The following is a 24,684-nucleotide window of genomic DNA, read 5'->3' as shown; positions in this document are numbered from 1 at the left end:
ATGTGCTGACAACAAAATCACGCAAAAATAATCAATGGAAATCCAATTTATCAACCCATGGAGGTCTGGATTTGGAGAAAACCACACTACAGGCTGATCCAACTTTGATGTAATGTCCTTAAAACAAGTCAAAATGAGGCTCAGTAGTGTGTGTGGCCTCCACGTGCCTGTATGACCTCCCTACAACGCCTGGGCATGCTCCTGATGAGGTGGCGGATGGTCTCCTGAGGGATCTCCTCCCAGACCTGGACTAAAGCATCCGCCAACTCCTGGACAGTCTGTGGTGCAACGTGGCATTGATGGATGGAGCGAGACATGATGTCCCAGATGTGCTCAATTGGATTCAGGTCTGGGGAACGGGCGGGCCAGTCCATAGCATCAATGCCTTCCTCTTGCAGGAACTGCTGACACACTCCAGCCACATGAGGTCTAGCATTGTCTTGCATTAGGAGGAACCCAGGGCCAACCGCACCAGCATATGGTCTCACAAGGGGTCTGAGGATCTCATCTCGGTACCTAATGGCAGCCAGGCTACCTCTGGCGAGCACATGGAGGGCTGTGCGGCCCCCCCAAAGAAATGCCACCCCACACCATGACTGACCCACCGCCAAACCGGTCATGCTGGAGGATGTTGCAGGCAGCAGAACGTTCTCCACGGCATCTCCAGACTCTGTCACATCTGTCACTTGTTTAGTGTGAACCTGCTTTCATCTGTGAAGAGCACAGGGCGCCAGTGGCGAATTTGCCAATCTTGGTGTTCTCTGGCAAATGCCTAACGTCCTGCACGGTGTTGGGCTGTAAGCACAACCCCTACCTGTGGACGTTGGGCCCTCATAGCAACCTCATGGAGTCTGTTTCTGACCGTTTGAGCAGACACATGCACATTTGTGGCCTGCTGGAGGTCATTTTGCAGGGCTCTGGCAGTGCTTCTCCTTGCACTAAGGCGGAGGTAGCGGTCCTGCTGCTGGGTTGTTGCCCTCCTACGGCCTCCTCCACGTCTCCTGATGTACTGGCCTGTCTCCTGGTAGCGCCTCCATGCTCTGGACACTACACTGACAGACACAGCAAACCTTCTTGCCACAGCTCGCATTGATGTGCCATCCTGGATGAGCTGCACTACCTGAGCCACTTGTGTGGGTTGTAGACTCCGTCTCATGCTACCGCTAGAGTGAAAGCACCGCCAGCATTCAAAAGTGACCAAAACATCAGCCAGGAAGCATAGGAACTGAGAAGTGGTCTGTGGTCCCCACCTGCAGAACCACTCCTTTATTGGGGGTGTCTTGCTAATTGCCTATAATTTCCACCTGTTGTCTATTCCATTTGCACAACAGCATGTGCAATTTATTGTCAATCAGTGTTGCTTCCTAAGTGGACAGTTTGATTTCACAGAAGTGTGATTGACTTGGAGTTACATTGTGTCGTTTAAGTGTTCCCTTTATTTTTTTGAGCAGTGTATATAACAATATATGCCACTTAGCAGACGCTTTAATCCAGAGTGATTTACAGATGGTCCCAAGAAAGGAACCCAGTCGCCTGGTGTTACAAGCTACTGATAGAGTTACAGAGGATCACCTCATGGTACTGGGTGGAGGTGGAGCCTATGAGGCTAGCCCTGTAATTGGTGCATTCATCTCCCCAGGGGAACATTATAATTCCCTGTATAGGTGTTGTTGTATTTGTTCTATTCTAATCCCAGGAGTATCCTGACTTCAACCAACACCTGATACAAGACTAATCTTGACTGAGAGGGTGATCAATCGAGGATGATGTCAGTGACGATGTACATTCATGGTATAATCGTCTCTAAAAAGTAGGGACCCTTTAAGCTCACTGGCCCCAGTGTCTATGTAAATCATGGTTTATGGGGACACATGCATGGACTCTGTTTCACACCAGCTGCCTCCAGGGGAGATTCTCTAGAACAGGTACTCCCAAACTGGGGTATGCAATGCCGTCGGGGGTACGCCAACTAAAACTGGGATTCACATTTAAAAAAGTATATTTATGTGATTCACATTTTCAAACAGACCATTTATATTTTCCAACGGGGCTATACATTTGGGTGAGGTTTTTGTCTCGCCTGAGTAGCATCGTTTCACTGCCAAAAATAAAATTAAACCATCTAGTATTCAGCGATATAACAACACAATGTCTAATACAGGTAGCCTAGTCAAATAATTAACATCCAATCACATTAGCCGTTACTCATTCGTGGGAATTCCACTAATGGTCCGTATCTAGCCAAATGTAGCTGCTGCTCGTTCCGTTTGCTCTAAAATGTATAAACGGTTAAAAAAAGTAAGGCCCGTGTCCATAGAGACACATACCAGCTCTACTGGTGGTACTGATACTACCAGCAGTACTACACCTGCTACTACCAGCAGTACTACACCTGCACCTGTCGACGACACAAGTTGTTCTCCTTCCACGAGCACATCCAACACTAGCATCAGTAATTCTAGGGACAGGGACGTTGGACCATCGAAGAGGCACAAATATGATGAGAACTACATTGATTTGGGGTTCACTTATATTGGGAGCAGTGCCTTTCCACAGCCACAGTGTGTTATATGTGCAAAAGTACTATCTCACAACTCTATGAAACCTTCACTCTTGCGCAGACATTTAGAAACAAAACATGCCAATTTGAAAAATAAGCCACAGGAGTTTTTGGAGCGAGAATTAAGACGACTTTCGAGTAGTAAGACATGTATAAAAGCAACAGATACCATTAATAAGAAGGGGCTAGAAGAGTCTTATATGGTGAGCTACTGAGTGGCTAGGACAGGCAAGCCCCATACTATTGTGGAGGACTTAATTCTTGCTTCTACCGCGGATATGGCTGGGACAATGCTGTGGGAAAAGGCCAAAAAAACTATACAGACAATGCCTTCATCAAACAACACTGTTTCATGACGCATCAGTGACATTGCAAGAGATGTTTTGAAACAATTACTGCTTCGCATACAAGTCAGCGAATTCTATGCGTGACAGCTGGATGAGTCAACAGACATGGCGGGCCTGGCACAGCTCCTAGTATATGTCCGTTACGTTTATGGGGGTCGAGGAAGACATCCTTTTCTGCAAACCACTGGAAACCAGGACAACATGAGAGGATATTTTTAAAGTACTGGACAGCTTTGTGACATCAAATGGACTTTGGTGGTCAAGATGTGTTGGTATCTGTACTGATGGTGCAAAAGCCATGACAGGGAGACATAGTGGAGTGGTAACGCGCGTGCAAGCAGTTGCTCCGACGCCACTTGGTGTACACTGCAGCATCCACCGAGAGGCTCTTGCTGCCAAGGGAATGCCTGACAGCTTGAAAGATGTTTTGGACACTACAGTGAAAATGGTTAACTTTGTTAAAGCAAGGCCCTTGAACTCTCGTGTATTTTCTGCACTATGCAATGATATGGGCAGCGACCATGTAACGTTTTTACAACATACAGAAGTGCGCTGGTTATCAAGGAGAAAAGTATTGACACGTTTTTTTTTATTGAGAGATGAGCTTAAAGTTTTCTTTACTGACCATAATTTTCACTTGTGTGACCGCTTGCATGATGACGAGTTTCTCACATGAATCTAGGATTACAGGGACTCTCCGCAACTATATTCAATGTGCGGGACAACATTGAGGCTATGATTAAGAAGTTGGTGCTCTTCTGTCTGCATTAACAAGGACAACACACACAGGTCTTTCCATCATTGTATGATGTTTTTTGTGCAAATGAACTCAAGCTTACGGACAATGTGAAATGTGATATAGCGAAGCACCTGAGTGAGCTGGTTGCGCAATTACGCAGGTACTTTCCTAAAACGGATGACACAAACAATTGGCTTCGTTATCCCTTTCATGCCCTGCCTCCAGTCCACTTACCGATATCTGAACAAGAGAGCCTCATCGAAATTACAACAAGCGGTTCTGTGAAAATGTAATTTAATCAGAAGCCACTACCAGATTTCTGGATTGGGCTGCGCTCAGAGTTTCTTGCCTTGGAAAATCATGCTGTTAAGACACTGATGCCCTTTGCAACCACGTACCTATGTGAGAGTGGATTCTCGGCCCTCACTAGCATGAAAACTAAATACAGGCACAGACCTTGTGTGGAAAATGATTTTAGACTGAGACTTTCTCCAATACAACCCAACATTGCAGAGTTATGTGCATCCATTCAAGCACATCCTTCTCATTAACCCATGGTGAGTTATTCACAATTTTCGATGAACAAATAAGGTTTTATATGTAAGATGGTTAAATAAAGAGCAAAATGATTGATGATTATTATATTATTATTTGTGCCATGGTCCTATAAGAGCTCTTTGTCACTTCCCACAAGCCGGGTTGTGACAAAAACTCACACTCATTCTTTGTTTAATAAATGTATTGTATAGTGTGTGTGTGGCAGGGTTACAATGATGGTAAAAAACAACATTTGAGAGTGTGCTGACCCTGGTGCTAGAGGGGGTACGCAGCTGGAGGTTGAATGTTTGAAGGGGTAAGGGACTATAAAAAGTTTGGGAACCACTGCTCTAGGACATCCAAAAAGTTTCAGCCACATCTATACAGATCAAGATGGCCACCAGATTCAGCGAGCATCTCTAACTACTCCATGAATAAATGATGAGACATTCAGGCACTAAAACGTGAATCCACACACTTTCAATCTCCCTTCTCCAGAAAGATCAGATCACCCAGGGAAGGTATACAATATGGGCACATCTCATTAAAGTTGCATGGAGTAGCATTGGGAGGCAATCAGTGAGGTGGGAGGGATGGGAGCATGGCAACATGCTCTGGTGATATCAAAGATACAGAAATAGCCTCAGTAACACCCCCTGTACCCCCTCCCATGCTCCCATAGCCACGACTTGGCAGCGGTCTCTGGCTCTTGTTCGACAGAGGAACAGGTGAGGACAGGGAGGAAGGCAGGGGGCGGGAGAGCCTACCGATAACTGTGCTTTTGAAGAGAAAAACACAGCTGCTCCAGAGAAAAAATCTTATGTTTGGAGAACTCCCTTGATTCAGAGGCAGAATGGAATGAGATGCCACGTGAGCACGGAGAAACGAACAGCATGACAGATTAGTTTCCTCAGTGCTTGAAAAGGAAAAGCAGTATAGAACCCACGAGGCTGACTTCCGTCTCTCTTTATCTCCCTCACTCTCTCTTTCTTTGTCCTTTGTCAGGTTAGGATATTGACCAATGCCCACTCCCAGCTCTCACTGAGTTTAGGACAAACTAAAGGAGTGAAGACAACAAAAAAACGCTTTTAAGCTCTCTGTCCATGTTGTGTTGCGTTCGGTATTCACTGTGTTAGGAACAAACCTAATTCTGCCTTAACAAATGAAGGGAATTTTCAACACACTTGCATAATGTTCAAGTGTTAATAACTCCCAACACCTCCGTTTCTAATATACAGTATGTCTATATAAATGACACTGAGAATTGTGCCAGCACGATCCATTCTGTGTCTACATTATGTGAGAAAACAAATGCCATCCTACATCAGCAGTATGAGTCACCATGTCCATGTGAGTCACAGGCCCTCTCCATCAGTGTGGATCAGCTGAGTGATGGCTTCCCAGGCACGGTGCTCATACCAGGTGAGGTTCCTAAAGCCATGCCGGGACTGAAAACAGCCACTAGCCTCGTCGACCCCATCACATCGACCCCATCACATCAGGGTTTTCAGAGATGAAGGTAATGGGTAAAAGCAATAGAAGGAAAACTCCCCTGAGCCTATTGAGATGCTAGGTGGAACCATCTTTATATAGCTTCACCCATCCAGTCCATTCAGATCTTTAAAACATAATACAAGTAGCTAATTGTCAGTGGCACGCCACAGCCAAGTGACACCAACTTGTAGCAACAGGTAGAAGTAACACATTCACAAAAATAGAGGTAGTGTATTCTCATATGTAGGCAGACATAACAAGCCCATGTCTCTTGTGCTACTTCCTTTAAAAAACAGTGGTTGAGTGCATTCTACTAGGTGGTAGAGAATCTTGGTCTCCCCACATAACATTGTTTTGTCACTTCAGTCGTGTAGGTCTCAGGAGAATTCAGCCAGTTAGTGACAGTTACAGCCACAGACAGGGTGATGAAGGTTCAAATGATTATGGTGTCAAAACCCCAGTATTGAATGAATTGTTTATAATTCATAAATCACCTCAACCTTCATTTCAGTTGGGTGCTACTAACACAGGAGGGGAGTGAGTAGTAGATTAGAACCTGACCCTCTGACTGTAATTATGAGTCTTAATGCAAATAGTGAGGTCAGATTTGGTCCCACAGTCTCACCATGAGGAAGTGGAATGGACACATAGGGTGCCGTTGACGTGGTTCTAGAACTAGACCTAGCACGTTTTTATTTATTTCTTCATTCAAAGTGTGAAGCCTGTCTGAACCAAGCCATGCAAATAACTTGTGTCATATTTAGAGAGCTAATTCAGTGGAACGCACCAGCTCCTTTTTGGCTAAGCTCAGTTGGAGATTACAATAGCAGGTAATGATGGTACTCTCCAAATGCAACCCTTATAACCCACACGGCAACACACTGTTTACTGACCTTTGACACAGGAGCAATGAGGTACCATTGTGATAAATCTGGTCATACACCGACATGCATGAGGAAACAATTGGCTAATGGCAACGCTGGTAAACACTTGGGTTGGTTCCATTGTTTCACTGCTGTATAGTAAAAGGCTTTTCCATAGAGGGAGTATAAGTGGTGCTGTTCAATAGGAGGACCTGCAGGGCTTAACAGGATCCCATTACAGGGATGAGTCAGACGCAGCTGACAGGGAGTCATAGCATACTGGAATTATTTCTACTGTACGTGTGAGATCATTCTGATATCATCTAATGCTGGGCCTCTAATCAGACCTGTTCCAATCGTTTCTTGTAATCATCATCATCCCACACTTCCCATCAATCCGAAATTGAAATTCACTTTACAAGCTTTTTTCTGTTTCCCTCATTACTCTGGCCATGCTTATCCATGACCTACTGCACCAGCCTGTTGTGTTGGAACCAGCGGAGACCCGCCTCAGTAATGGTGTGGGAAACACTGCTCTTACTCTGGCCTACTTTATTCAAGCAGATGGTGGCTCTCATTACCGTTTCTGCAGCAAAACATTCTGAGTGTATCGGTGAGGTGTGTCACATCTAGGCAGGAGCCTTCAAACTCTTCTCCATATTCCAACCCCCCAAAACCCCTTTTTCATTTAAAGATCATTTTGTCTTGTTACATTGCTCTTACCACAACTCCCCCAGTCAGAGTTAACATATCATCATATTTGAGTTAACATATAATTTCTGGCAAGGCTGGAGAGTGACCTAAATACATTCAAATGAGAAAAAGAGTACCGAGCGTTTACAGCCTTTTGACTCCATCATCATCCTGGGGTGGCAGGTAGCCTAGTGGTTAGAGTGTTGGACTAGTCACCAGCAGGTAGCCTAGTGGTTAGAGTGTTGGACTAGTCACCAGCAGGTAGCCTAGTGGTTAGAGTGTTGGACTAGTAACCAGCAGGTAGCCTAGTGGTTAGAGTGTTGGACTAGTAACCAGCAGGTAGCCTAGTGGTTAGAGTGTTGGACTAGTAACCAGCAGGTAGCCTAGTGGTTAGAGTGTTGGACTAGTAACCAGCAGGTAGCCTAGTGGTTAGAGTGTTGGACTAGTAACCGAAAGGTTGCAAGATCAGATCCCTGAGCTGACAAGGTAAAAATCTGTCATTCTGCCCCTGAACAAGGCAGTTAACCCACTGTTCCTAGGCCATCATTGAAAATAAGAATTTGCCAGAGTTAAATGGTCCAGATCCAAATGTTAAAAGTACAGCAGCACTGGAATCAGGCAGTTTGGACCACTGCATTAATGAGTCATTCCAACCTGTCTTCTAGAACATGCAGAACACCTAGCCATTGAGGTGTATACATTTTTCAAATGGAAGGCTCCTCATTTGTCTTCATCCTTGACTCAATACCAGTCCCCTAAACAGTCTGCTGGATTCAACAACCCTGCATCTTTGCAACAAGGGGTGAGTCCACAATGCACAAGCAGCACAACCATAACATATGCATCTGGGTGGCAGGCAGCCTAGCGATTAGAGCGTTTGGGCAGTAAGAAAAGTCCTGGGTTTGAATCCCTGAGCCGACGAGGTGAAACATCTGTTGATGTTCCCTTAAGCAAGGCACTTAACCCTAATTGCTCCAAAGGTCACCGTTGATAATGGCTGACCCTGGCCGTGACCCCACTCTCCGAGGGTGTCTCAGGGGAGGTGGGATATGCAAAGAATACACTTCCAATTCCCACAGGTATATAATACCCACTTGTACATGTGTGAAATAGGACACATACAAGCACCCACCAAACTATTATTATTACCAGACAGAGTGGATTCTGTTCATCTCATTCACACCTTGAGTCCAGCCCTGATTACATTCAGCATGGCATCTTTCCGGAGGGAGCATGTGGACTTATGGTCTGCCCCGTGCCAGGCTTTGGAGACTTTCTATAGGTTGGCATGGAAACTAGCAGCCCATCCTCATCTAACCCACTACTCCCCTCACCCTCCTGATGGGCAGCTGGAGGCTCACTAGCACAGACCCACCACTCCCATTCAGAACACAGAGGGAGAGAGACGGGAGGTAGAGGTAGACAGAGAAGGAAGGGAGGTAGAGATAGAGGTAGCGAGAGTGCAGAGAGAGCAGAGATAGAGAGCAGAGAGAGAGCAGAGATAGAGAGAGCAGAGATAGAGAGAGAGCAGAGAGAGAGACAGCAGAGATAGAGAGAGCAGACATAGGGAGAGCAGAGAGAGAGGGAGCAGAGAGAGAGGGAGCAGAGAGAGAGCAGAGATAGAGAGAGCAGAGATAGAGAGAGCAAAGATAGAGAGAGCAGAGACAGAGCCGAGATAGAGAGAGCAAAGATAGAGAGAGCAGAGAGAGAGCCGAGATAGAGAGAGCAAAGAGAGAGAGCAGCGATAGAGAGAGCAGAGAGCAGAGAGAGAGAGAAAGCAGAGAGAGAGAAAGAGATTTTGTCCAATCAATGAAAGAGAGAGAAAAAACAAAGACAAACAGACAATAGACAGTGTTGGCTTTACACCCTAACATAACAAAGACACTTGCATGGTTTTACTCCCTAACATAAGAAAGACACTTGCATGGTTTTACACCCTAACATAACAAAGACACTTGCATGGTTTTACACCCTAACATAACAAAGACACTTGCATGGTTTTACTCCCTAACATAACAAAGACACTTGCGTGGTTTTACTCCCTAACATGACAAAGACACTTGCATGGTTTTACTCCCTAACATGACAAAGACACTTGCATGGTTTTACACCCTAACATAACAAAGACACTTGCATGGTTTTACTCCCTAACATGACAAAGACTCTTGCATGGTTTTACTCCCTAACATGACAAAGACACTTGCATGGTTTTACTCCCTAACATAACAAAGACACTTGCATGGTTTTACTCCCTAACATAACAAAGACACTTGCATGGTTTTACTCCCTAACATGACAAAGACACTTGCATGGTTTTACTCCCTAACATAACAAAGACACTTGCATGGTTTTACACCCTAACATGACAAAGACACTTGCATGGTTTTACTCCCTAACATGACAAAGACACTTGCATGGTTTTACTCCCTAACATAACAAAGACACTTGCATGGTTTTACTCCCTAACATAACAAAGACACTTGCATGGTTTTACTCCCTAACATGACAAAGACACTTGCATGGTTTTACTCCCTAACATAACAAAGACACTTGCATGGTTTTACTCCCTAACATGACAAAGACACTTGCATGGTTTTACTCCCAAACATGACAAAGACACTTGCATGGTTTTACTCCCTAACATAACAAAGACACTTGCATGGTTTTACTCCCTAACATAACAAAGACACTTGCATGGTTTTACTCCCTAACATAACAAAGACACTTGTATGGTTTTACTCCCTAACATGACAAAGACACTTGCATGGTTTTACTCCCTAACATGAGAAAGACACTTGCATGGTTTTACTCCCTAACATAACAAAGACACTTGCATGGTTTTACTCCCTAACATGACAAAGACACTTGCATGGTTTTACACCCTAACATGAGAAAGACACTTGCATGGTTTTACTCCCTAACATAACAAAGACACTTGCATGGTTTTACTCCCTAACATGACAAAGACACTTGCATGGTTTTACACCCTAACATGACAAAGACACTTGCATGGTTTTACTCCCTAACATGACAAAGACACTTGCATGGTTTTACTCCCTAACATGACAAAGACACTTGCATGGTTTTACACCCTAACATGACAAAGACACTTGCATGGTTTTACTCCCTAACATGACAAAGACACTTGCATGGTTTTACTCCCTAACATGACAAAGACACTTGCATGGTTTTACACCCTAACATAACAAAGACACTTGCATGGTTTTACTCCCTAACATAACAAAGACACTTGCATGGTTTTACTCCCTAACATAACAAAGACACTTGCATGGTTTTACTCCCTAACATGACAAAGACACTTGCATGGTTTTACTCCCTAACATAACAAAGACACTTGCATGGTTTTACTCCCTAACATGACAACGACACTTGCATGGTTTTACTCCCTAACATGAGAAAGACACTTGCATGGTTTTACTCCCTAACATGACAAAGACACTTGCATGGTTTTACTCCCTAACATGACAAAGACACTTGCATGGTTTTACTCCCTAACATGACAAAGACACTTGCATGGTTTTACTCCCTAACATGAGAAAGACAATTGCATGGTTTTACTCCCTAACATAACAAAGACACTTGCATGGTTTTACTCCCTAACATGTCAAAGACACTTGCATGGTTTTACTCCCTAACATGACAAAGACAGTTGCATGGTTTTACTCACTAACATGACAAAGACACTTGCATGGTTTTACTCCCTAACATAACAAAGACACTTGCATGGTTTTACTCCCTAACATGACAAAGACACTTGCATGGTTTTACACCCTAACATAACAAAGACACTTGCATGGTTTTACTCCCTAAAATGACAAAGACACTTGCATGGTTTTACTCCCTAACATGACAAAGACACTTGCATGGTTTTACTCCCTAACATAACAAAGACACTTGCATGGTTTTACTCCCTAACATAACAAAGACACTTGCATGGTTTTACTCCCTAACATAACAAAGACACTTGCATGGTTTTACTCCCTAACATAACAAAGACACTTGCATGGTTTTACTCCCTAACATGACAAAGACACTTGCATGGTTTTACTCCCTAACATGACAAAGACACTTGCATGGTTTTACTCCCTAACATGACAAAGACACTTGCATGGTTTTACACCCTAACATAACAAAGACACTTGCATGGTTTTACTCCCTAACATGACAAAGACACTTGCATGGTTTTACTCCCTAACATGACAAAGACACTTGCATGGTTTTACTCCCTAACATGAGAAAGACAATTGCATGGTTTTACTCCCTAACATAACAAAGACACTTGCATGGTTTTACTCCCTAACATGACAAAGACACTTGCATGGTTTTACTCCCTAACATGACAAAGACACTTGCATGGTTTTACTCCCTAACATAACAAAGACACTTGCATGGTTTTACTCCCTAACATAACAAAGACACTTGCATGGTTTTACTCCCTAACATAACAAAGACACTTGCATGGTTTTACTCCCTAACATGACAAAGACACTTGCATGGTTTTACTCCCTAACATGACAAAGACACTTGCATGGTTTTACACCCTAACATAACAAAGACACTTGCATGGTTTTACTCCCTAACATGACAAAGACACTTGCATGGTTTTACTCCCTAACATGACAAAGACACTTGCATGGTTTTACTCCCTAACATGAGAAAGACAATTGCATGGTTTTACTCCCTAACATAACAAAGACACTTGCATGGTTTTACTCCCTAACATAACAAAGACACTTGCATGGTTTTACTCCCTAACATGACAAAGACACTTGCATGGTTTTACTCCCTAACATGACAAAGACACTTGCATGGTTTTACTCCCTAACATGACAAAGACACTTGCATGGTTTTACTGAGAAGCCAGTTGGCAAACACTAGCGAGCATTACACAAAGAAGTGTGCTTTGTTCTGTCTCTGTTCTTTTTTCTATCCTGTCTCCCTTTCTTCCCCGCTTTCTCTCTCTTCCAACTCTCCCTCCCCTTTCATTTCTCCCTCCCTTCCTCCATTGCATCATTTACTTTAGACAAACAGAAAACATCTCTTCCCCTTCAGGACAAAGCCAAGGCTAACGAACTGCTTGGGGTAAGCCTATGTCTTAATTCAAATGTAAGGAGCTAAATCTTTATGTGCCTCAACACTGAATGAATCCCTGAGCAGGTTGCTAGAATGGTTTCATTGAAGAAAAGCTGTGGTTGTGAAGTGAAATCCACCCGCTCTGGGACTGATCAGGCTCATCTAAAATTCAAACAGATGATCTTTCTCACACTACTTTCCCTCATACATCCCCTTGACTGACTCCATAAGAACAGGTCCAGGAAGAGAAACTAGTGCAAATAAACACTGCAGCCTTTAGTTAGGAAGTATGATGATACCAATGAGGAAACAGAAAGTATAGTGTGGGGCTGTGGGCTGAAAACGTTCTCAAAATGGATCTAGTGCTTAGCAGTGTTGAGGAGACAAACTGGATCGGAGCCTGTAGCACATGCTCCGCTTCAAGATAGCAAATCATGTGCAGAGCGTTTCAGAAACCCACTGGGCAATGAGGTTATCGGCTTAAGTGAAAGCACGCTGCCAGACATGACTTGATAACTCACAAATCAAACAAAAGAGGTTTGTGTGCAACCCAATGGTCTAAGACCTCATCAACCCAATGGACTAAGACCTCATCAAGCCAATAGAATAAGACCTCATCAACCCAATGGTCTAAGACCTCATCAACCCAATGGACTAAGACCTCATCAAGCCAATAGAATAAGACCTCATCAACCCAATGGACAAAGACCTCATCAACCCAATGGACAAAGACCTCATTAACCCAATGGACACAGACCTCATCAACCCAATGGACACAGACCTCATCAACCCAATGGACACAGACCTCATCAACCCAATGGACAAAGACCTCATCAACCCAATGGACTAAGACCTCATCAACCCAATGGACTAAGACCTCATGAACCCAATGGACTAAGACCTCATCAAGCCAATAGAATAAGACCTCATCAACCCAATGGACTAAGACCTCATCAAGCCAATGGACTAAGACCTCATCAACCCAATAGAATAAGACCTCATCAACCCAATGGACAAAGACCTCATCAACCCAATGGACTAAGACCTCATCAAGCCAATGGACTAAGACCTCATCAAGCCAATGGACTAAGACCTCATCAACCCAATGGACTAAGACCTAGTGATGGGTAAAATCAATTGAAGGAAAACTCCCCTGAGCCTATTGAGATGCTAGGTGGAACCATCTTTATATAGCTTCACCCATCCAGTTCATTCAGATCTTTAAAACATAATACAAGTAGCTAATTGTCAGTGGCACGCCACAGCCAAGTGACACCAACTTGTAGCAACAGGTAGAAGTAACACATTCACAAAAATAGAGGTAGTGTATTCTCATATGTAGGCAGACATAACAAGCCCATGTCTCTACGGTTGACTCTTGTACTACTTCCTTTAAAAAACAGTGGTTGAGTGCATTCTACTAGGTGGTAGAGAATCTTGGAACTAAGACCTAGTGAATTCATGTCTACAGGGTATTCCAGTATTGAGATAATAGAGGAATGATAATGACAGAACACCTCCCTCTGCAACTGGATCCTGGACTTCCTGATGGGACGCCCCCAGGTGGTGAGAGAAGGCAACACCACATCCGCCACGCTGACCCACAACACCATCTGACACGCTGACCCTCCCAAGACTGTGGCCACGCACGACTCCAACACCATCATTAAGTTTGCCGTTGACACAACGGTGGTAGGCCTGATCACCGACGACAATGAAACAGCCTATAGGGAGATCAGAGACCTGACAGTGTGGTGCCAGGACAAAAACTTCTCCCTCAACGGGAGCAAGACAAAGAGGAAAACGAGGGCCGAGCATACCCCCATTCACATTGACAGGGCACTAGTGGAGCCGGTCGAGAGCTTCTTGGTGTCCACATCACTAAGGACCAATGTTCCAATGTTACTTCCGGTGCACGTTTACTGTAAACACTGAGGCTGTACCCGCTTTAAAATAGTTTTAACAGTGGCCAAGTAGTCTACTGTGGCTATTTGATCATAATGTAGGCCTACCAGACTGGCCTACCATCAGAAACAAGGGAAAAAATGCATCCCATTACATTTGAACATGGAAATAGCTGTTCTATCGTTCAGCCAATGTGTGGTGTTCAACATAGGCCTACATTCCATGACTTTTGACTTTTGAAAAAAACATGCAGCGCTTGACTGTCACGATCGTCATAATGATTGGACCAAGGCGCAGCATGAGTAGCGTTCCACATCTTTATTATAATGTGAAACTTTAGCGAAATACAAAAAAAAATATAAATGAATCAAACGAAACGTGAAACTACTGCAGTGCTCAAGGCACTTACACATAAACAAGATCCCACAAACACAGGTGGGAAAAATAACTACTTAAATATGATCCCCAATTAGAGACAATGATTACCAGCTGCCTCTAATTGGGAATCATACAAAACACCACCATAGGAAAAGAAACTAGAACACAACATAGAAATAAACAACATAAAACACCCCCAGTCACGCCCAGACCTACTATACCATAGAGAACCAAGGGCTCTCTATGGTCAGGGCGTGACAGTACCCCCTCCCAAAGGTGCGGACTCCGGCCGCAAAACCTGAAACCAAATAGGGAGGTTGGGGGGGTGATCAGTGTCGGTGGCGGCTCTGGTGCGGGACGAAGTACCCACTCATCCCGCAGATCCGCCAGCATCGGGGGCGGCTCTGGTGCGGAGCGAAGAACCCGCTCAGCTCGCAGATCCACCATCTTTGGTGGTGGCTCTGGTGCGGGCCGAAGAACCCGCTCAGCTCGCGGATCCACCAGCTTTGGTGGCGGCTCTGGTGCGGGCCGCAGAACCCGCTCATCCCGCGGATCCAGCCATGGACCCGGGTTGAACACTGTGCCTGGACTGGACCTCAGTGGCAAGGAAGGCTCCTGCTATGGAGCGGAACTGGACACCAGCCCTGGCCTGGACATCAGTGCCGATGAAGGCTCCTGCCATGGAGCAGGACTGGACGCCGTATCTGAACTGAGCACTGGCGCAGAAGAAGACTCCAGCCATGGAGCAGGACTGGACGCCGTGCTTGGAATGGGCAGCTGCGCAGGGGAAGGCTCCGGCCTTAGAGCTGGACTGGACACTGTGTCTGGACTGGGCACCAGCGCAGAGGGAGGCTCCTGCCCTGGAGCAGGACTAGACGCCTTGCCTGGAAGCTCCGGACCGTTGAACCCCGCTGGAGGCTTCGGAACGTTGACCGTCACAGGAGGTTCCGGACTGTGGACCGTCGCAGGAGGTTCTGGACTGTGGACCGTCGCAGGAGGTTCCGGACTGTGGACCGTCTCAGGAGGTTCCGGACTGTGGACCGTCTCAGGAGGTTCCGGACTCTGGACCGTCTCAGGAGGTTCTGGACTGTGGACCGTCTCAGGAGGTTCTGGACTGTGGACCGTCTCAGGAGGTTCCGGACTGTGGACCGCTGTTGGAGGTCCCGGACTGTGGACCGTCGTTGGAGGTTCCGGACTGTGGACCGTCGTTGGAGGTTCCGGACTGTGAAACGTCGCCGGAAGCTCCGGACTGGAAACTGTCACCGGAAGCTCTGGACTGGGAACTGTCGCCGGAAGCTCTGGACTTGGAACTGTCACCGGAAGCTCTGGACTGGGGACCGTTTCCGGAAGCTCTGGACTGGGAACTGTCGCCGGAAGCTCTGGACTGTGAAAGCGCACTGGAGGCCTGGTGCGTGGAGCTGGCCCAGGACGCACTGGGCTGTGGAGGCGCACTGGAGACCTGGTACGTAGAACCGAAATCAATGGTATCGGTTCGATGACACACTTCGCACGGTGAGTGCGAGGAGCTGGCACAAGACGTACTGGGCTGTGGAGGCGCACTGGAAACCTGGTGCATAGAACCGGCATCAATGGTACCGGTTCGATGACCCACCTCGCACGGCAAGCTGGCACAGGACGCACCGGACTGGGGACACGCATTTCAGGGCGAGTGCAAGGAGGGGACACAGGACGTACCGGACTGGAAAGGCGCACTGGAGGCCAGATGCGTGAAACCAGTGCAGATGACACCGGACTGGTGTCACGCTCCTCAGCATGCCCACTCTGCAGCCCTCTCATCGCCACCACCTCTCTCCGGAATCTTTCATCGAGTTCCTCCTTCGACTCCCTGACGGTCTCTGGCTCATTCCTCGGCTCTGCCGACCACCCCGTGTGCCCCCCCCAAAAAACAATTTGGGCTGTCTTTTGGGCTGTCTTTGTGGCCGCGAACCGTCGTCTCTGTCCTCCCTTCTCTCCCTGCGTCTGCCGCCAAGGAAGGCGATCCTGTCCTGCCAGGATTTCCTCTCAAGTCCAGGATCCCTTCCCATCCAAGATCTCCTCCCAAGTCCAGGATACCTTCTCCTCCTGGACACGCTGCTTGGTCCTGTTGTGATGTGGGATCTTCTGTTACGATTGTCGTAATAATTGGACTAAGGTGCAGCGTGAGTAGCGTTCTACATCTTTATTATAATGTGAAACTTAACAAAATACAAAAACAATAAATGAACAAACGAACCGTGAAGACAGTGAAGTGCAAATAGGCACCTACACAAAAACAAGATCCCACAAACACAGGTGTGTGTTAGTCCAAGGGATCTCTATGGTCAGGGCGTGACATTGACATTAACCTGTTTATCCACTTGTCCTTCAGACAAAGGAGGTGACTGGAAATGTTGTGTTGTTTGATGCAAGAAACCACTTTACAAAATAAAATGCATCATTATTCACATACTATTATTACGGAGAATCAGACAAATTATGCTACCATCTGCCTAATGGCTACAACACTGCCCCTTTAAGACAAAAAAGCTCCTTACCTGACTCACTTTTCAAAATGCAAACATTTTGTGCTTTTGTAGGAAGCAATCAGTCCCCCATCGATGACTACAAATTATCTAAAACTGGACTAATAACTCACTAACTAGCAAAGAATATGAACAAATGTCCAAATGTGCACACGTCGGTAGATGTAGATCTCGCTTTGATCTCAAAACAAGCATATCTACTGATGACCGCTCATGCTGTAAAAACAGTCCAGTTCAATGTGAATGGCACAGATCCTTATTTGGCAGCAATCTATTTGCATATAGGCCTACTGCAGCTCTGATTGGTTTAGGGGCACCAGTGTGTGTAAAGTATGTGCCTGAGTCGTGCTTGTCAATGCAATAGAATCTTACTCTGATGTGTTCTGCCTACAACAAAGTCTCTTGTATAGTTAGTTTTGCATACTAAGTCTTGCATTGTTAATTTTGTTTCGGTATGTTGCATTGAAAGTGCCTAATATTGCGTTGATTTGATCACAATTCCCACAGTAAAGGGAAACGTTGATAGTGTTATCTCTAGAAAGTTGAGTGAAGTTAAATTTTATGCTTCTCTGCACAGGCTGATATTCTTCTACGCAGCAGTCCCAGGGGATCTGCCTGCCCGCGCGCAGTTTAGAGGGAACATTGCTAAGGACCTATCATGGTCCAAACACACCAACACTGTCGTGAAGAGGGCACGACAACACCTATTCCACCTAAGAAGGCTGAAAAGATTTGGCATGGGACCTCAGATCCTCAAAAAGTTTTACAGCTGCACCATCAAGAGCATCCATCGCCACCTGGTATGGCAACTGCTCTGCATCTGACCGCAAGGCACTAAAGAGGGTAGTGCGTATGCCCAGTACATCACTGGAGCCGAGCACCCTGCCATCCAGGACCTCTATACTAGGTCCTGGACAGAGGAAGGTCCTAAAAATGGTCAAAGACTCCTGCCACCCAAGTCATAGACTGTTCTCTCCGCTACTGCACGGCAAGCGGTACCGGAGCTTCAAGCCTGGGACCAAAAGGCTCCTTAACAGGTTCTACCTCCAAGCCATAAGACTGCTGAACAGTTAATCAAATAGCTACCCGGACTATTTGCATTGACCGGCTTATTTTATTATTGTTTATTCACGTTTTGCACTGACTCTTTTGCACAGGCTCCATGTACACTCACTGGACTCTAACCACACACTCACACATACTACACTGACACTCCAACACACACACACACACACACACAAAAAACACACACACACACACACACACATGCATATTGACGCCACACACATACACATACATTCACATTCCTTCACACTCTTCACATACACTGCTGTTACTCTCTGTTTATTACCTATGCATAGTCACTTTACTCCTACCTACATGAACATATTACCTCAATTACCTTGACTAACCCGTACCGCTGCACATTGAATCGGTACCGGTACCCCTTGTATATAGCCACGTTATTGTTATTTTATTGTGTTACTCTTTTTCATTTAGTTTATTTAGCACATTTTTCTTACTTACTTTTTGAAAACTTTGAATTGTTGGTTAAGGGCTCGTAAGTAAGCATTTCACGGTTGTATTCGACGCATGTGACAAATAACATTTGATTTGATTTGATAAACTTCATGGACTAAAGTTTCTGGTTGTGTGCTGGTGTTACCTAGGGTACTGTCTTTTGCACAAGTGCTCTTAAAATCCCTCCAAGTCTTGACGAGTCATTTGAAGAAGTTTATGCGGACAGTTTCTGAGAGGAAGTACTGTTTGGTGCTCTGACCAATAACCCTCTAACACACAAAGCAGAACAGAGACAAAGACTGTTTCAAAATACCCACAGGGAAAAAAACATCTTCCTTATTTGGACAAAGAACAACACTCTGAAGAAGGAACTAATTCAGTCAATATGTCCATGGCTCATATCTGCCAGTCTAACTAAGTTGTCTCTTTGGTTGAGGACAGTATAAGCATCATAGTGAACTGGGAAACGTGAATGTGATTAGGTATGTAAAAAGTGGAGTGAAACACACCAGACATCATAGTGAACTGGGAAACGGGAATGTGGTTAGGTATGTAAAAAGTGGAGTGAAACACACCAGACATCATAGTGAACTGGGAAACGTGAATGTGATTAGGTATGTAAAAAGTGGAGTGAAACACACCAGACATCATAGTGAACTGGGAAACGGGAATGTGATTAGGTATGTAAAAAGTGGAGTGAAACGCACCAGACATCATAGTGAACTGGGAAACGGGAATGTGATTAGGTATGTAAAAAGTGGAGTGAAACACACCAGACATCATAGTGAACTGGGAAACGGGAATGTGGTTAGGTATGTAAAAAGTGGAGTGAAACGCACCAGACATCATAGTGAACTGGGAAACGGGAATGTGGTTAGGTATGTAAAAAGTGGAGTGAAACACACCAGACATCATAGTGAACTGGGAAACGGGAATGTGGTTAGGTATGTAAAAAGTGGAGTGAAACACACCAGACATCATAGTGAAAGTAGACAGAGACTGAATCAGAACATGACAGACGTCAGGCTGGAACAGGTTGGTCAGCGAGGTGAAATCGGAGCTCTCCCACTTGCCAGAGCTCGCTCCTCACAGCTGTCCCAACTACGGGGAGGCCTTTCCTCTCAGATCTCCATGAAACCTGACCTCATGCACGCACTGTCTTGAAAAATAATGCTGGGTTGACATTTGGCCCTAAAAGCCACTTGAGGAAAGTCGAGGAAGGCACTTCCTTTGTTGACCATAGATTTTAGACCTACCTGCTAGCCACTTGATATGGACCCAAGCTACTTGTTACGCAGGGTCATCAGTTACAGATCTGAAAGAATAGGATTTGGCCAACCCGTTGGCTGCATAGAGTTCCAGCCATATTGTTTACAGCCATCAGATTCTCACAGGTCTATAACGACCCTTGGAAAGGTGTAGGGAAAGGGGGCTAGCAGGTTGATTACAGACTGGACCTGTGACTCATGCTCCCTCCATTGTAAAAATCTCTCTCAGGACTGCTGACACTAAGTCATGACAGTCAACTCAAGTGAAGGCTTGGTGGGTGAATATATGAGCTGCACTGACGTCACCCACCTTAACATGCCCCATGACAGAATGTCAATGGGAAATGATCATGAATTCACCATTTTATCTGACAATGATAAAAGCTAATGTTCTATCTGGCGGGGTTTCCATCGTCTCCTAAGGTTAGTTATTTTGGGGTCCTTAGCTCTGGGTGCTTTTGTTTATCATTCTGTGACAAATGACTGAAAAGGGCACTACATTGATACGCTTGGTGACCTCTTCAAGTGACCAAAACCCTGGAAGGCATTTCTTTGCCACATATGCCATGATATTCAACTCTCAAAGGCTACTTTCCCTCAAAGCTGTGAATATGTTAGGATTGATTAGATCACAGTTTGGAATCTTCAGTGTCTGTCAGATTCCGCTGTGATCCCTGGAGTTATGTTTACAATTGGAGTAAGGTGTTAAAGTGGTCCCTTAGAAGCTGCCAACACATCCTCCTGTAAGCTTCAGCTGAGCTTGGCAGAATACTAATACCCTGCAACTCTAAAGCAAGCCCAACAAGAGAACTGTCAGTGCCCGATCGCAGTCAGTGTGTGTGTGTGTTTGCGCGTGCGTACATGTGCGTTTGTAGCAAATTCCCTGTAACTCTCAGCTAAGCGGTTTAAAACTGCCTCTGCCTTGTATCAAGCATCACATTGACTGATTATGTGGCTCATTATTGCCTCTGTTTAATATCTGGAGCAATCACCCTGACACATCACAGGCTGGCTCTGTCACTATGGTTACCACAACGTTAAGGCCTTAATATTGCAACACCACAACCATGCGGGTGCTGTTGTGCTGTCTCATAGCTATGCCTGGAGCACGCTCTCTGTTCTCAGTGAGCCTGACCACGGCAGTTACTGCGTGCCTTATTACCATCTAGGGTTATCTCTCCGACAACTCCTTCTGTCATAAGGTTAGACTGATGTACTAGAGGTCTCTGGAGACTTCCTAGCTCTATTAATAAACACTTTCTAATCTTCTGTCAAGCTGTTTTGCTGTGGACAACTAACAGGAGTAATGAATCAGACTTCAGCCATTCAAAGCACTCTGACGTCTGACTGCAATGATAACAGACACTGTAGGTCAAAGGACTGAAGTATAGTGTAGAGCAGACATACAGTGGAGTTTTTCATCTATAATGTTGGATATCCAGTGAGGTGGAAGGTGTGCTGCAGCTCAGGTTTGTTGCTGACAGGGAGAGAGAGAGAGACTCATAGAGAGACAGAGAAGGAGAGAGACAGAGACGGAGAGAGAGAAGGAGAGGGACAGACAGACAGACAGACAGACAGACAGACAGACAGACAGACAGACAGACAGACAGACAGACAGACAGACAGACAGACAGACAGACAGACAGACAGAGACAGACAGAGACAGACAGAGACAGACAGAGAGAAGGAGAGGGACAGACAGACAGACAGACAGACAGACAGACAGACAGACAGACAGACAGACAGACAGACAGACAGACAGACAGACAGACAGACAGACAGAGACAGACAGAGACAGACAGACAGAGACAGACAGAGACGGAGAGAGAGAAGGAGAGGGACAGACAGACAGACAGACAGACAGCGACAGACAGACAGACAGACAGACAGACAGACAGACAGACAGACAGACAGACAGACAGACAGACAGACAGACAGACAGACAGGGACAGACAGAGACGGAGAGAGAGAAAAAGACAGAACTCGTTGGCAGACCAGCCCCAGAGGGATGATAGATGAGGCTTGGCGGGAGGATACAGAGATTTATGTGAAGCCTTAAGTGAACCTGAACACACACACACACAAACACACACACACACACAGCTTTTGGAGCTGCTGATTTGGTCCATCAGTCTGAGTGGATCCAGAACAGAGGAGAGCATGTCTAGAGTCTCTCTTGAGACTGCTACATGACCACATGGTTAAACACTCCATATACTGTATGTTGTCACTGGAAATACTGTCATTTATAACCCACGGTATGATGTCATAAAGTAGCCTATATTTCACTGTGTTGATGCTCAACAAGGACTATTACAATGTACCCCAAAATTAGTGTAAAAGATGTGCTGGTTCTGTTTGCATTTGAAAAGTAAAAAAAAATATGTGTTCAATGCTCTAAAAAATGTCAAGGTGTGTAAATATCAGCTGTTCAATGAAGAGGCGTCACTTACCTCTTTCTCTGAGATGTAAAGTTGGTCCCCTTTGAGTATTACAAAACGATTTTTCCAGATCTCCCTAAATATCCCTTTGCCACAGAACTTGCGAATCCAACCGATTTTGTCTGGCTGCGTGTTGTGCTGGTTTGTGTCCTGCGGGCCCTGCATATTCAACGAAAGCAACAAAGTAGAGGTTAAGACATGAAATTGCCAGAGCACCTCGTTTAGATTCGAAAGTGGGACTGAACAGACAAGAAAAAGAGGAGAGTCTTTTTGTGAGGACTCAGCCCCCTGTCATTTCCTTTGTCATGTAGATGCTGTCACATTCCTTGCGCGCACCGTTTTTCTTGGGCAAGTGTTTTTGTCACCATCTTATGATCTTAGTTAGGCTACACCGACCACGTTAGATAATTGCATTCCAAGAATAAAGCTCGTTTTAAAATCCTCTGATTCCGTTATACACAAAAAGAGCAGTCCCTAAAAACGTTTGTCTTTCACAGCATCCACTACAAGCATTTCATCAGAACACTTTTAAACTCTACACTGCTAGATCTCTTGTCAAATATAATTTTGTTAATCAAGTTAAGATAGTGGGGGACATTCTCCAGTTAGACAATGAATAAATAAAGCAAAGCAGCATGTCTAACAAATGCATCACTTTGGAGTTTGGACTGAGACTTGGCTACAAAGTAACCGAGTCAGTAACGTATCAAGTAGCATTGACCTGTTTATTAAATACAACACTCGTTACATTGTAGCTTTTTGTTACATTCTTTGGAGTAGCAGCTAACCAGAAACCCGTTATTACGTTGAAGCTGAAGTGATCATCACTTGCATCGTTTCAGAACCTTACCCGTTTAGCTGAATTGTTTTTCTTCATTGTGAAGGATAAGACTGTCGATGACTATCCCCGACTTCACTCAGTTATAAATCCGCAATTTTGTACAATAGGCTGATGCCAAGAATCGCCGTAAATTGTGGACACGGGGTGTATATGCCCGTGAAGCTCGAAAGCCGCCAGTAGCCTATGTCTTGCTCCTTTCCTCGCCGCCTCCCTAGGCTGGAACACTTCAATTTTCTCCCTCTCTATTCCTTTGTAGTTATAACTGAATGCGGTTGGTCTAGCTACGCTCTCGCATGCTCTGAACACTGAACTGAACTGGTAATGTCTAGTTACGCGGATGAGTCCGTTTCATTGCCTCCCTATTGAGTCCCCCTCCCTCTCCCTCTCCTCTCTTCTCCGAGGCTTTGGTTATTAGAGAGCATGCAGCTGGGAGACTGGATAGCCTTCTCCCCCGCTCTGTAACTCGACGGCTCCATCTCTCTAAAACCAAAGCTGTAGGGCTACCGAGTCATGATATCATCACGGAAAATAAGGAATGAAGGCACGAGGTTCGTGTGAAAGACGCAAACATGAAAATTATTTTCTGTAGAAAATGGGGGTGTGTGGGAGGGGGTGTTAGGCTACAAGTACTGTGATGTCTAGAAAATGTTAAATTGCACTCTCTAATTTTTGTATAATTTCAGCCGGAAGTGATGCTCAAGAGCCAATTGTGGTCCCCGTTTTTTTTGTGTACAATGTCATCAAATTGTGTACTAAGTCATCCATTTCATATATGTTACATCCTGTTCAATTGGTATATGTTACAAATCCAATTCGTAATATACTATATCTTACAAAGTTGATGTGTTTAAGATCCTGGAGTGCATCTTTAATTATGTTGTGATGTTCAAATGACCCTCAAGATCTCACAAAAAAATATCAATAAGACTAGAATATTATAGGATGATAGAATATAGGTCTGGGCTATGGGGTGTAAAATGTTATACCTGTGGTGTAATAGTCAGTCTCATTAACAACAAAACGGCCACTTGCTGTTTCCATCCTTTGCTGACCCTCTTAGGTTTCCAAGAATATCCGAGGAAGCTTATCCCTTAAGCCCCCTTTCCACTTTCACACACTCTTGATGTTGTAAAACAGAAAGGATAGGACTACACCAATATGAATAAACAAGATTGCTGTGCCTGAAATATGTTTTTCTCCAGTGTCTTCTCAACACCATTATTTTAATTTCCCCCTAAAACAAATATTTTAATAAAACTGAGTCACTACTGAATTGACACCAAACCAGGTAAAGCACATCTCCAAAGATTTGTCATCATGTTGTCAGCATGTTACAAGCTAAAATTAAAGTAGGAAGCACCAGTGACTAGATCAATAAAAAAGTGGTCAGATGAAGCAGATGCTAAACTACTGAACTGTTTTGGTAGCACAGACTGGAATATGTTCCTGGATTCCTCAGATGGCATTGAGGAGTACACCAC

At 44.9% G+C, this 24,684-nt stretch overlaps 1 protein-coding gene across 1 annotated transcript in view; it reads right to left on the bottom strand.

The window, feature by feature from the left end:
- The window catches only part of LOC123727899 (pleckstrin homology domain-containing family O member 1), a 43,562-nt gene extending 20,048 nt beyond the window's left edge, over positions 1-23,514 (bottom strand). The window contains exons 1-2 of the mRNA XM_045698193.2: positions 23,213-23,514; positions 22,375-22,521 (exon numbers count right to left, since the gene is read on the bottom strand). Of these exons, the coding sequence (XP_045554149.2) occupies positions 22,375-22,521; positions 23,213-23,239 (174 nt within the window). The 5' untranslated portion in view covers positions 23,240-23,514. The remainder of the gene's footprint in view (positions 1-22,374; positions 22,522-23,212) is intronic.
- Between the last annotated feature and the right edge of the window lie 1,170 nt (positions 23,515-24,684).

This window comes from Salmo salar, chromosome 05 (assembly GCF_965601325.2).
Source record: "Salmo salar chromosome 05, fSalSal1, whole genome shotgun sequence".
In the NCBI taxonomy this organism is placed as follows: Eukaryota; Metazoa; Chordata; class Actinopteri; order Salmoniformes; family Salmonidae; genus Salmo; species Salmo salar.
Note: the sequence above shows the minus strand (reverse complement) of the source record. Positions and strands in the feature narration are given on the sequence as shown.